The sequence below is a fragment of the Gobius niger genome, assembly GCF_951799975.1.
Source record: "Gobius niger genome assembly, chromosome: 3".
Lineage (NCBI taxonomy): Eukaryota > Metazoa > Chordata > Actinopteri > Gobiiformes > Gobiidae > Gobius > Gobius niger.
In genome coordinates, this window is record NC_136854.1 from 6,614,452 (window position 1) to 6,628,689 (window position 14,238).

The 14,238-nt window shown below is 37.6% G+C and overlaps 2 protein-coding genes across 2 annotated transcripts in view; one reads left to right on the forward strand and one right to left on the reverse strand.

Annotated features, from left to right (window-relative positions):
• LOC306961346 (bromodomain-containing protein 4-like) overlaps positions 1–14,238 on the forward strand; it is a 461,990-nt gene that overhangs the window by 389,883 nt on the left and 57,869 nt on the right. The gene's annotated exons all lie outside the window — the stretch shown is intronic.
• LOC306960590 (uncharacterized protein) overlaps positions 9,219–14,238 on the reverse strand; it is a 44,068-nt gene continuing 39,048 nt past the window's right edge. The window contains exons 16-17 of the mRNA XM_079553021.1: positions 12,965–13,011; positions 9,219–9,670 (exon numbers count right to left, since the gene is read on the reverse strand). Of these exons, the coding sequence (XP_079409147.1) occupies positions 9,597–9,670; positions 12,965–13,011 (121 nt within the window). The 3' untranslated portion in view covers positions 9,219–9,596. The remainder of the gene's footprint in view (positions 9,671–12,964; positions 13,012–14,238) is intronic.

Consider the following 14,238-nt stretch of genomic DNA (forward strand, 5'->3'; position numbering starts at 1 on the left):
GACAAAGAACTAGAGCCGGAGTAAACACAGATCCAGTGAAGAGCTGCGTGGTGTAAAACCACTTCAAAATGTAATAAAAACACAGTTACTACAACTTTCTAATGTTGCAATAACTTATATTAAATAATGTGGTAACACTTAATGACTATTAAAGTGTTTATTTTATCATTTCTAAAACATTTACAAAGCCTTTTGTTCAGTCAAGGAACACGTTTGGACACTATTATACAATATTCCTGATGTTGTTCCTTGTTTTAATTTTAAGACAGTTACGAAATAGAGACAACGAAATCAGCAGACGACAATTGGTAAAGCAAATAGACAGCAAACAACACTCAATAAAGAAAGTAAAGAAAGTGCGACTGTGTTGGTGCGTATAGGGGAATAATGGTAATAACAATAAAAACGGTTTACTCTTATCTGGTGTTTTTTTTTCATCCCTTTATCGAGCTCTGCTTTGAAGACACAGTATGGTGGAGTTCAGGAAGTATTTATTTAGTCTGACCGGGCACATAGTTCATTGCACTGACCTGTGACAAACGTTTCAGATGAAGCTTTGATTGAGTTTGGAAAGACTCGGTCTGTATCTGTGCTACATATGAATGTCGACCTCTACAAACTATACAATCGTGTGCACGCTCACATATGTGTTCTCTGTGGTGTGAGCGGAGACAGAGCAGACAATAGGCCGATGAGTGAGGGGGCGGGGCTGACCAGGTCACACAGCACTCATTGATATGGTCTCTATGAACTGCTCACACACGAGGGGGGAGTCAAAGGGAGAAATCATGAAATCATGTATGTCAGCAGATGAAATATTAAAACAAAACATAAAGTAAAAAGAAAAAAAAACAGAACAAAAAGAAGTGAAGAGCCAATGAGAGAGGTGTGGTAGTCGCATGTGTCCTTCAGAGAAGGAACTGCTGTACAGTCATGAAAGGACTTTACTTCTGAGAGGATCCTCAGGAAGCACTGCTTTCTCCTCTCATTTCCCAGTAGTTGAGTCTTGTCCAAAGATATAAATAAAAAAATAAAAAATAAAAAATAAAAAATAAAAAATAAAAAATAAAAAATAAAAAATAAAAAATAAAAAATAAAAAATAAAAAAATAAATAAATAAATAAATAAATAAATAAATAAATAAATATCTCAGAGTACAGACTGACAGTCACAGCATCAGGTTAAAAACAAAATGACTTCACCTTCCTGCTCATCACAGGAGGTGTGTATGTCTCGAAGCTAACGGCTAACGCTAAATCAAAAATGGTCCCAAGGGTGGTTCAAAAAAGAATGGGCCTGTATTTACTTGAAATACTTGTTTCATTTCAGCTCAGATAAAATAAAATAAAAACCTCCTTAATGAACACAGACATTTCCTACGTCAAGTATTTAGATTCAGTGTAATGATTTTGTCCTTGTTGGGTCAGTAAGTTGAGGAGGACGGTCAGGTCTTGGTAGGTTTGCAGTGATGTCATACTCTTTCCATTCCTGGATGGTGTATTTAACTGTACACAGAGAGATGTTTTTATAACCTAACCTAGCTTTATACTTCTCAATAACTTGTCTGTGTTCTTGGACTTCATGATGCTTCTGCTCCACAATAGTCTCTGACAGACCTGAGACCATCACAGAGCAGCTGTATTTGAACTGACATTAGATTACACGCAGGTACAGGTAGGTAGGTCGACATGTGATCATTTAGAAATTATCAGGCAACTTCTGAAGGCAATCGGTTGCACTAAAAGGAAAGAGGGCCTATACTTTTGCACATCACACTTTTCAGTTTTTTTTATTTAAAAGAAAATCTAATTCATGTCATTTCACTTCACAATTGTGTCACTTAGTGTGTGTCGTTCACATAAAATTTAAATTAAATATATTTATGTTTATGGTCCATACTTCTGCAGACCACTGTATGAATAGCCTTTATTTGTTTTCATCTTCATTATTATGGCTCAGTTTGTAAAAAACCCAAATTGAAAATATCAGAAAATTAGAATATTTTAATAATGGACTGTAAGCCATAATCATCAAAATAATACCAAGCAAAGGCTGGACACGTGTCACTCTGCATGAGCCTATATCATATATTAGTATTAGTATCATGTATTAATTACAGAAATAAATGATATTCTAATTTTCCAAGTGTGACCTGTAGTTAGAGCCTCAGAGTGTATTTCTAGAGCACTTTACTTTACGACAGGACAGAAGTGCTTTACATAGAATAGAATAGAAAAAACTTTATTGTCTACCATGCACAATGATGTGCCTTTGGCTTGCTCATACATTCGATACATTTGCCCAGCAATGTACAAAATAAAATGAGTTCATTATAAAATGAGTTCATTATAAAATGAGTTCATTATAAAATGAGTTCATTATAAAATGAGTTCATAATAAAATGAGTTCATAATAAAATCAGTTCATTATAAAATCAGTTCTTAATAAAATCAGTTCACAATAAAATCAGTGCATTATAAAATCAGTTAATAATAAAATCAGTTCACAATAAAATCAGTTCATTATAAAATCAGTTCATTATAAAATCAGTTCACAATAAAATCAGTTCATTATAAAATCAGTTCATTATAAAATCAGTTCATAATAAAATCAGTTCACAATAAAATCAGTTCATTATAAAATCAGTTCATTATAAAATCAGTTCATAATAAAATCAGTTCATAATAAAATCAGTTCATAATAAAATCAGTTCACAATAAAATCAGTTCATTATAAAATCAGTTCATAATAAAATCAGTTCACAATAAAATCAGTTCATTATAAAATCAGTTCATAATAAAATCAGTTCATAATAAAATCAGTTCATTATAAAAATCAGTTCATAATAAAATCAGTTCATAATAAAATCAGTTCACAATAAAATCAGTTCACTATAAAATCAGTTCATTATAAAATCAGTTCATAATAAAATCAGTTCATAATAAATTCAGTTCATTATAAAATCAGTTCATAATAAAATCAGTTCATAATAAAATCAGTTCATAATAAAATCAATTCATTATAAAATCAGTTCATAATAAAATCAGTTCACAATAAAATCAGTTCATTATAAAATCAGTTCATTATAAAATCAGTTCATAATAAAATCAGTTTGTAATAAAATCAGTTCATTATAAAATCAGTTCATTATAAAATCAGTTCATTATAAAATCAGTTCATAATAAAATCAGTTCATTATAAAATCAGTTCATAATAAAATGAGTTCATTATAAAATGAGTTCATTATAAAATCAGTTCATAATAAAATCAGTTCATTGCAGACACAGCAGCAGCAGATACACTTCATTAAAGGAAAGGAAAAACACAAGTGAAAACATGGATGACATAAAAGAACAAAATATTTAGGCCTGTCTAAATAAATGTGTTTAGAGTTTCTGGGGTCAGATCCACGGCTGACACTCTGGTTTCATCACGAGGACCACGAGGAAGCATAGTTTACCTTTATCCATTCGTTCTTTAACATTCTTTAACAACACATTTGGTTTATTTAGAGCCTCCTTATTTTCTCACCTAAAAACACCTTGTTTATGTCTTTAAGTGTATTTGTAATTTTGTATTTTTACCTCATCTCTTGGAATTGTTTCCTTTTGACTATATTTCTGTTGTTGTTGTCTTTTATTTATTTATTTTATTTTGTAAATTTTGTCTAAGTATCTTGGAGGGGTTTGGGAGGACTATGGAGCAAGTTTGTTTTGTCTGTGCGACTGTCCTAATGTGTGTTTTGTCCTGTCTGTATCCTGTCTTTGACTGTGTTTTGTTAACCGTAACTAGTGTTTTGTGTTGATGGACCCCCTCGCAAACGAGATGGCACATCTCAAGGGGCAGTCCATCAATACACTTATAAAGAAAGCTCCCTGGATGGGGAGTGGCATGTGTGCGTCTTTATGTTGTACTTTTTTATACAATAGCACACCAATCACTTAATCCTGCCATTCCCAAATTTAAAGTTATTAGAGTTATCAGAGTGAGGGTGTTACAAATAAAATAACAAATATGACCAAAGACTGATTTAAAGTTGCACATTTTAAGAACTGTCAGATTTCCTTTAAAAGTCCAATATAAACAGAAAAGTATTTACTTTAAAGTAGGTCAAACAGAGATAGAATAGGATGCTTAGTGGTCATACAGAAGTCACACAGAGGTCACACAGAGGTCACACAGAGGTCACTGGGGAAATACACAGGTTTAAACGAAAAATATACATCATACTTTTAATCAAGTTCAGAAATGTGGTGGAATCAAAAGTACAACATGAGTAAAAATATAGAGAAATTATTTATTAATACATACTTTTGTACTTTGTTTTTCATAATGATCTGTACAATAGGTTTGGTTTAGTTTAGTTGAATGTTTTGCTAAAGAAAACCTTAAACCCATTGACATAAGCTCGTGCCTCATGTACAATTCGGATGTGCAGGAGGCGCCCCCTGGTGGTGGCCTGCTGTAAGGACAGTCCAGAAGGGGGAAAAGTGAGAATACGACTATGGAATATTAAAGTTCTGCTGCAGGCACACAGCCTGTTTTCAGGCTGTAACTTACTGTCACCTCCCACTAACCATTGGATTTTTCTGCGGGTTGACGTTCGTTTTTTTTAGCAGCACGTCTGCAAAACCAGGATTTACTCTGAGAAACATGACGTTATTCTCCAAACAAAATGGGAAGATGAGCTGGGTCAGATGCGGCCCTCCGGCTAATCTGGCCCCCAGGCCTTAAGACGACTGGTGCTGCCACAGGATCTGGCAACCCAAAGTGATGCCTGAAAGAAGATATAAAAAGGCAGTGGACATTTAGCTACATCACGTGGTCCCGCTCACTTTACTGCGGTCATTTGGGACAGCATAATACAAATATCCTGTTAGTTCTGTTTAAAATGTGTCCTTGCTCTGGGGGTTTATTATAAGCATCAATAAAGTTTTACCCTGTGACTTGCAATGGGGGCGTGGCCCGCAGCATAACAGAAGTTTATCCAACTCATAAGGGTCTGATATTTTAAACACTGTATAACCTATACACAATTATGCTTTTATGTGCTAATCATTTCTAAATTGTCTGTATATTTTCCTTGTAACACTTTAAAATGGGACGGGATATTTGAGGTCATTTGGGACAGTGAGAGAGATAATAGAATGATGCTTTTCACCTGGATATTCATATCATTTAATACATTCATAATCAAACACTGGTTTGAATCATCCACGGAGGAAACTGCAGTGGTGATATTAACATGCAAGAGTCAAAACAAACATTTACATTTGTTTTCTGACTATGATTCACTAAATGTTGGACTTTAACTGGGATTTCCCCTGAATGGTGCCGTCACATGTTGTGTTTTGTCCTGATTTTGGTTCTGATTAATAAACTCTATTTGGTTGATTGTAAAGTTAGAGACTAAGTTCACGCCCGGTTCATTTCTGGTTCCTTTTTTGGAGAGTTTGGTGGAACTGGACCATAAAAAAGTAACGTATCGTTTTGCTCATCAAACACAATCCCCAAAACCTGCTCTCTGTCAAACCCCAGAACATTGTGAATCACATTTTGTAAAAGCGTCACACAAACTGATCATTTCAGGGGTTCAGGACATCACGTGCCGGACATGGTCTTCACTGTGGACAAGACAAAGCCACAAGTGAAACATGTCCAAAATACCTGAATTTGTTAGTGCAAGTGCGTGCTTTTTTATTTTTATAAATATAAATAACCCTAAGGTCACAGATCCCTGTTCCTAATTTTACATCGTGTCATGAAATGGCAAGTTTATTTATACCGCGCATTAGTGTAAATAAACTTCAGTCCTGGCTTTATATCCACTTCCAAACAGAAAGGTGTCTCTGCACTCAGGGCCTTGTACTTCTGGACACTACAGGTCAGTTAACGGCAAGAACAGATTGACTTGTTTCTTCTAAAGTCTAAGACAGTTATTTTGCTTTTTTCTGTTTTCTGATTGGCCGCGAAAAGCTTGATGGTTCTGCGATCCCGGTCTAACATTGATTCTTTTTTAAGTTTAGAGCGCTGCATGATCCCTCTGACCTAACTATTTCTGACTTTTCCATGTCTGGTTTGATGTGTTTTCTTTCCCATTTAGAGTGAGAGAAAGTTAAATCAACATTACAATCAGTAGTTCTCAGGGAAAGCAGCAGTGGAACAGGTTTCCTCAGATCTGGGACTCTGGTCACACTAAGAACGTGTTTATGGAGAAAAATAAAGAACATCGACATGGCCATAGCTTTTCTATCTTTGTGTAGCTTACATCATGAATATTCTTTACTTTGGAAACGTTTTTCGAGCAACCTGTCATTCAAGGGGGCGTGGCCTCGCCGAGGGAGAAGAAAACATCTCATTGGAATCACAACTTTTCGTTCTTTTGAGCCGTTTTCTGGCGGACTATAAACATATTTATCACACACATAAAGTCAAGCCAACATCCATGTGGTGTTTATTTACAGCAAACTGTTGAGTAGAAGCGAGAAACAACACTCATTAGCTAAAGTTAGCATATGTAGCATGAAGCTAACGTAGCTTCCTGGTTAACATGGACTTTCACTCGTCAACATTGTCCATTTTTTAAGTATTTATGGGCTCCTCTCCATGTCTGTGTCTTTATTAACAACAACATAGATTCATAATTTAGCATTTGTTAAGGTAATAGTAGAGGAACGTGAGAAAGTTCCCTTTTCCCTCCTTTGTTTTCCCTCTGGCTGTGAAAAGCAGTCTGGGTTTTACTATAAAACTTTCATATCATTTACAAATGATTGTCAAAGTCACTCACATCACAATTCTCAACAAACACATTCACATCTCTATGACCATAGTGCTTCAGGTGGATACGGAGTTATTATGGACTTTAAAGGCCCTGCACCTAACAAGTGGAAACTATTAATAGGTTACATTCATGTTGTTGAGTTCTATTTCAGTCGGAGCAGGCGCCAATTCAAATCTACGGGAGGGAAACCCAAAGAAATGTCCAAATGTTTGTCATTATTTGACAGATTGTATTCACAAACCTGACACATTATTCTTGTTCTACTCTCTCCACTTTTGGACGCCATAGTTTAAACTTTGTTTCATGTTCAGTTTTTGAGAACTTAGGAATAAATAAACCCTAGAAATCTGCATTTTGACCGTTACTATAAATGTTTCAGAATTTTCAGCTGCTCCACCTCAATTTTACACTATAGGCTCTTTAGAATGTGGTGATGTCACGTGAACGCAACCTGTTGTGGTCTAATCAAACCCATTTCCCACAGGGATAAGTTCCTTTCACAACGTTCAGGGTCACTTTTGTCGGGGTCACTGTCCTGATAATACGAACAAGCCTGCAAGGTCATGATCTATCAGTCAATGGCTGATCCCTTTTAGATTTGCATAAACAATATAAATAAAGAATTGCATTGGAAGACAGTACACAGTATTCATCCAACAGACATTCTCATTTCAAAAATGAAACAAACAGACCCGGAATGTACCTTCAGTCAGGAAGTCCATGAGACAGTGCTGACTGGAATAACTCGTTCACATTCACAATGGCTCAAGTCAAAGCTTTTAAGAGTGCATTTTGCTTTGTTCCTATCGATTCTAAACATCTGTACCAATAATGTAGCCAATGAGAAGTAAAGGGTTGGCACACTTTTCATTGATAGAGGCCTAAACATGACAATATTAAGAATACATAAGAAAACAGAAACTTGAAGGATACAACGATAAGTAGGTCATTAATAATCTCTGCCAGGCTCCAGATCTTACGATATGTGTAAAAACATGAGTTATGAGGGACAATGCACCAGTAAGTGTTCATTATTAGACAGAACCGTCTGAGTCCAGTTATTTCTGATAATGGACACCCCGGAGCTGGTCTTATTTGGTCCAGATTGTTGAGAATGTTTAATAAAGGCCTTTGTGTGTGAATCTTTTCTCTCAGATTGTCATTCTCTGTTAGCCTGGCTAACGCCAGACTTAAATCACAAGTGATATTTAGTCTGGGGACCACCAATTCATTTTCTCGTAGGAGAGGTGTGGTTTACAAATGTCTATCATGCGTCTACACGTAGCCACAGCCAATCGTATCATCGTATCCGATGACGTATGACTTTTATTTTTTTAAATCCGTAAATAAACCACAAGCTTCCGTATATTGAATAGCTCGTCATCGTCTTGCCGTCCCTCCTCGTTCTGTGATTGGTTCCCAAATCCATGCGAAAATTTCGGCCATGGTCCCCAGGCTGCAGTGCAGTTCCAAATGAATCGAGCGCATACAGCAGCATGGTGTTAGCCAGGTTAATTCTCTGTGAGAATGGACCTCACATCATCAGGGCCGGTCATCTGGCCTTCAGTAACCTTCCTTAAAGCTCAACTTGGTCATTTCAAACCTGGCCCAAAACTATTGTTGAAATCCTAAATGATTTGTACTGCCTTACTCCCGTGTCGGACAATAAATCTTCTAAAATGGTCGATACTGCAGCATTTAGGAACTACTCTGCGATTCTCATCTTGTGTCCATTGTACTACACGGTACTCTTGTATATGATTGAATATTTGTTGTATTGATTGTCTGATTACTGACTATCTCCTGTAATCCACTAAATCAGTGCTTCTCAACTGGTGAGTTGCGAATCTTTCCCAGAAAACATTTCTTTTTATATTTATATCCAAAAGTATAGAATCACCATGAATCTGTTCAAATGACTGTCCCGTTTATAAACCACCTTATAGGACGAGGCTGCTTCCAACCGATGTTGGATGATGGGCTTTAAACACGTGGAGGACAGTTATGATGTGAAATAACTCACAAGTGGAAGTGAACAGGATTACTCTGAACTGCATGAATGAAGTCAAGGTGCATTCTTAAATGTACTTAAGAATGTGCCTGCTTCATCTTTCATTCAAAGTATTTTTGACCCATTGCAATTTTGTGTTGAATTCTATGTCTAAAATCTGACCCGAGTTGCTAATGACCCCTTAAGATTTTGCAGCAGAAGCGACACACATTAGTCTCCGCTCTTCTGGCCGAAGCTTCACTAAACCTCTAACTTCCTTGTTTCAAACACACGTCATACCCGGCTTTTGTCTGCACGCCTTTGTAAAGAACAGAAGTGTGTATTCTGGCTGGACAGACTCGTAAAGAGGTGGATGTATTACTAGTTAACTAAAATAGCAGCATTTGTAAATGTGCATTCACTTGTGTTATTTGTGAAAACTGGGCTGACCATTATGTTGTTATGGGACTCTAGGACTCTAAGCATTTGCAAAAGTATAACAAAAGATTAGTCTTGGTTTATTCCTGGATAAGTCTTCCTTAGTCCGTGTTTACTCCATTGCAGGGAGTTTGCCGGGTTTGGGAAAGTCTCTGAAGCGACACCACAAAGTAAGTCCACCACCATCATCGTCATCATCATCGGTTTGACCAGGGCCAGTGTCAGAGGAGAAAACTCAAGAAAAGATTCCAAAATAAAAAGGGCTCAAAAACATTGGTTCTTCCCGTGGTCTCACAGTATCAGTCAGTAAAGCAGTAAGGCAGTAAGGCGAGGTTCTAGTGTGGAGCAGGTTCTGCAAACATTCGGGAGCTCCTCACGGGCCAAACGTCACGAGTCCTTACTGCTCCAGCCGAACAGTCGGGACATGGGCCCCTTCTTCTTACTCTTGTCCTTCTTCAAGTCTGCACACAGGACATTGTCCAGTTAGTCATACAAACATTTCATATTCTCTGTATACATCTTGTGACCTGCTTCAGTCCAAGATGATGAGGTCATCGCAAAAAAAATGAAATAAAACGATATATTTCTACATCAAAGTCAAAGGAACTCTGAGGAACAGAAAAGACATGGCAGCCATCTTGTGATTGGTGGAAGCTAATGCTAATAGCAAGTCATGTAAAAATGGGAACATGGTTTTCTTTGATAAAACATCAGAATTTGAGATGCAGTCATTGTTTATACTCTGTAAATCTCTAAAGGACACGTTCACATGCTAAATACTGGTCTTTTTCTTCTTTCCGCCTGAGCTCAGATTAACTAAGGGATTGTTTGTGAAGGAGAGCATTGCCATTGTTTACCATCATCATGTAATAAAATGCAATACAATTGTAAAAAGGTCAGACGTTTACATATATATGTTGTAAATATATACAGTCCTGTAATACAGAGTTAAATAGTATGAAACAAACATAAATATGCATGTTTACAAGAGGAACATCTATGTCAAATGTAGCCAATTATAATCATAAAAAAGCAGAAATGTAGATGTGGAATACATTTTTGTTTGTAACTTTCACATCAGAAACCCCCCCCCCCCTTAATTCAGCCCACGTCGGTACAGTCCTTGCTGAACCTGGTAAGAGTTTGTCGTTTTTCAGAGTGAAACATCTTCACCAGGTCTTTTGCATTTGTTCTTGGGTTGATATTCACATTTCATCTCTGGGACACAGAACCCGCCTTCTTTCGGATTGTTCTTAATTTAGGCTAACGGACGCTGAAAAGGCTTGCTAACTGTTTTCAACAACACTTTTATTTCTATGCCTGGTACTTTTTACTTTTTACATTTACATCACCATCTGAACAATGCTGGTCAAACAGTAACAGTTCATTCCAGCGTTTTCAGATAGAACTATTGCTGTTTAAAAGTGGATGATCATCAAAACATTCTGGACCCACCTCACATTTCATTTCAACAGCCTTTTCCAGGTTTCGCCACTGCTCTAATTTACATACTTCGAACACATTATTTCCAGGGTGACTGTTTGGTGCAGAAACTTTCTGAACCCTTGAGTTGGAGGTTTAATGACGCAGGACGCTGTGGGTCACTGTTGTGTATGAAGATTGTGTTTTGTTAAAAGGTTATTTATCATATACTAGTGTCTACTTAGCATTTTGCAGTCATTAGGTAAAAGCATGGTTGAAGCGCTCACATTTCAGCCCACACAAAACACGGCTCATTCATCAGGATCGGTCTCAGGGTCAAAATCGTTGTGTTGGCCATTAGTTAAAAGCACCAAGCACTTAGCTGTTTTTCACTTGCAGTTAAGAGACTTTAAAACAATGTCCAGCAACAGAAAAGGGCCAGCTATACACCCTTTGACTGAACATGAAACTAATGTTGGTTTGTTTAGTTTTGCTGCTCAAGTGGACAGTAATATGGGCTTGTTCTATGCAACAATCCCAAAGTTAAATTGAATACCTTTTAAAGACTTTTTAAGACCTTTAAAAACTTTAACTTAACTTAACTTTTAACTTTATTATGCTTTTTTCAATCACATAGCACCAGTCTATAGCACACTACAATGATGACTAAACCTTCTGTTGGTCTGTAAATGCAGTAAATTAGAATAACTGCCTTGTATAAAATTGCTCTCTCAAAATGGCTGTAGTGAATGTCTTGAAATAGGCCTCTGTCTCTTTAAGAACCTCTGACTCTTTCCGAGTTTTTACAGATTACTCAAAAATACGTGAATGTGCCAAGGCAACACTTCAGGCATGTTTTTAATGAGGGAATGACATAATAACATGATGTAAAGCTTGAAAAAGTAGATTTTGCATAATACTGTTATGCAAAATACTGTAATAATGGTGATGTGCTGAATCCAAAGGGGGTCTTGTCTTTATAATGTCTTCGTCCTGGGGCCTGACTGTCATTTGTGCAGATATTCCGGAACAAAGCAGCTGTTCTTACAAAGGAACATGTGCTGTTGTTAATGCAAGCTATTTACACTTGATTATTTGATATGTAAGTTCACTTCTGAGAAATGCCAAAACAGAAAAATTTAATGAATGCGGCTCCTCAACTGGGGCTTTAGTAACGTCCTTAGGGTTGGTTTGAACAGAACTACACAAAGTGAAAAAAAGCGGCCTACTTCACTATATTAACATCATCTTTGTTTGTGGGCGGCATGGTGACGCAGTGGTTAGCACTTGTGCTTCACAGCTAGAAGGTCCGGGTTAAATGAGTCCAAGTCTCAGTGGTCAATAAAAATATATTTGTACAAGTGTGCACATAATGTTCCACCATTGTATGAATTATTTCACCCTTTGTAGGTGAAACACTGTCCGTGTTTTTATCATTGCTTAGTTACTATGATTTGTATTTGTGTGTATATGTGTGGTGCAATGTCTCCCCCTGGTGTTGATTTGTATATCACCTGTATGTGTGGTGCAATGTCTCCCCCTGGTGTTGATTTGTATATCGCCTGTATGTGTGGTGCAATGTCTCCCCCTGGTGTTGATTTGTATATTGCCTGTATGTGTGGTGCAATGTCTCCCCCTGGTGTTGATTTGTATATCGCCTGTATGCATAGTGCAATTTCTCCCCCTGGTGTTGATTTGTATATTACCTGTATGTATGGTGTAATGTCTCCCCCTGGTGTTGATTTGTATATTACCTGTATGTGTGGTGCAATGTCTCCCCCTGGTGTTGATTTGTATATCGCCTGTATGTATGGTGTAATGTCTCCCCCTGGTGTTGATTTGTATATCGCCTGTATGTATGGTGTAATGTCTCCCCCTGGTGTTGATTTGTATATTGCCTGTATGTGTGGTGCAATGTCTCCCCCTGGTGTTGATTTGTATATCGCCTGTATGTGTGGTGCAATGTCTCCCCCTGGTGTTGATATGTATATTGCCTGTATGTGTGTGGTGCAATGTCTCCCCCTGGTGTTGATTTGTATATTGCCTGTATGTATGGTGCAATGTCTCCCCCGGTGCTGATTTGTATATCGCCTGTATGTATGGTGCAATGTCTCCCCCTGGTGTTGATTTGTATATCGCCTGTATGTGTGGTGCAATGTCTCCCCCTGGTGTTGATATGTATATTGCCTGTATGTATGGTGCAATGTCTCCCCCTGGTGCTGATTTGTATATCGCCTGTATGTATGGTGCAATGTCTCCCCCTGGTGTTGATTTAGAGTCTGTCCTCTCCCATTGGAACCCTCGTCTGGTATGTTATGGTGTTAGTGACTCACTGAAGGTCATCATGAGTTGGTTGAGCTGCTCGTCCTCCTCTTCCTCTCTGAGAACACAATGATCAAATGACATAAGTTACACCGACATCACACAGTCGCTCCCAAACACATATGCAGTGGTATGCATAAATATGGGCCCCCCTTTAACTTTTTGACATTTTGTCATACTATGGACCATAAACATAAATATATTTAATTGAAATGTTACGTGACAGACAGACACACACTAAGTGACACACACTCGTGAAGTGAAATGTATACATGATCTAGATTTTTTTTTTTTATAAATAAAAAACTGAAAACTGTGATGTGCAAAAGTATAGGCCCCCTTTCATTTTAGTGCAACCAATTGCCTTCAGAAGTTGCCTGATCATTTCTAAATGATCACATGTTGACCTACCTACCTAGTCTACCTGTGTGTAATCTAATGTCATTTCAAATAGAGCTGCTCTGTGATGGTCTCAGGTCTGTTAAAAGACTATTGTGGAGCAGAAGCATCATGAAGTCCAAGAACTCAGACAGGTCCGGGATAAAGTTATTGAGAAGTATAAAGCTGGGTTAGGTTATAAAACTTTTCCAAAGCTTTGAACATCTCTCAAAGCACAGTCAAATACACCATCCAAGAATGGAAAGAGTATGGCATCAGTGCAAACCAACCAAGACCCAGCTGTCCTCCTAAACTTACTGACCGAACAACGACAGCACTGACCACAGCTGTTACCAAGAAGCTTATGATGACCCTGGGTGAACTGCAGAGAGCTACAGCTCAGGTCTGGGAAACTGTACACAGAACAACTATTAGTCGTACACTGCACAAATCTGGCATCATGGCAGAGTGGCAAGAACAAGCCATTTTTGAAAGGTAAATCTAAGAAGTCACGTTTGTTGTTTGCCAGAAACCACGTGGAGGCCACATGGTGGCTCCCGGCAAAAAGCAAACAGGACTTCTTATGGTTTTCTTTTGAAAATGCCACTCTGTCATAAAGGCCATAAAAAAGGCAAGTATGGCTCGCTTCACAGCCAGTATGGCTTATCTAAATGAGATGTAAATGAGCCCTATTGTTACTCCCGCAGCAGAGAGTTGTTGCTGAGAGCAAACTTTAGAAGCCGTTTTCCTGGCTTAGAAATATCCTGGGTGCCTAGCTTCAACTGTTCACAGGTTCTCCAAATAATATCAGATTTCCATGTGTTACACATCATTGGAACGCCTGGAAACTACACTTTCATATTCTATGTCCAACTCAAAATGCCCCAAAACCAAAATGTGAGCCATT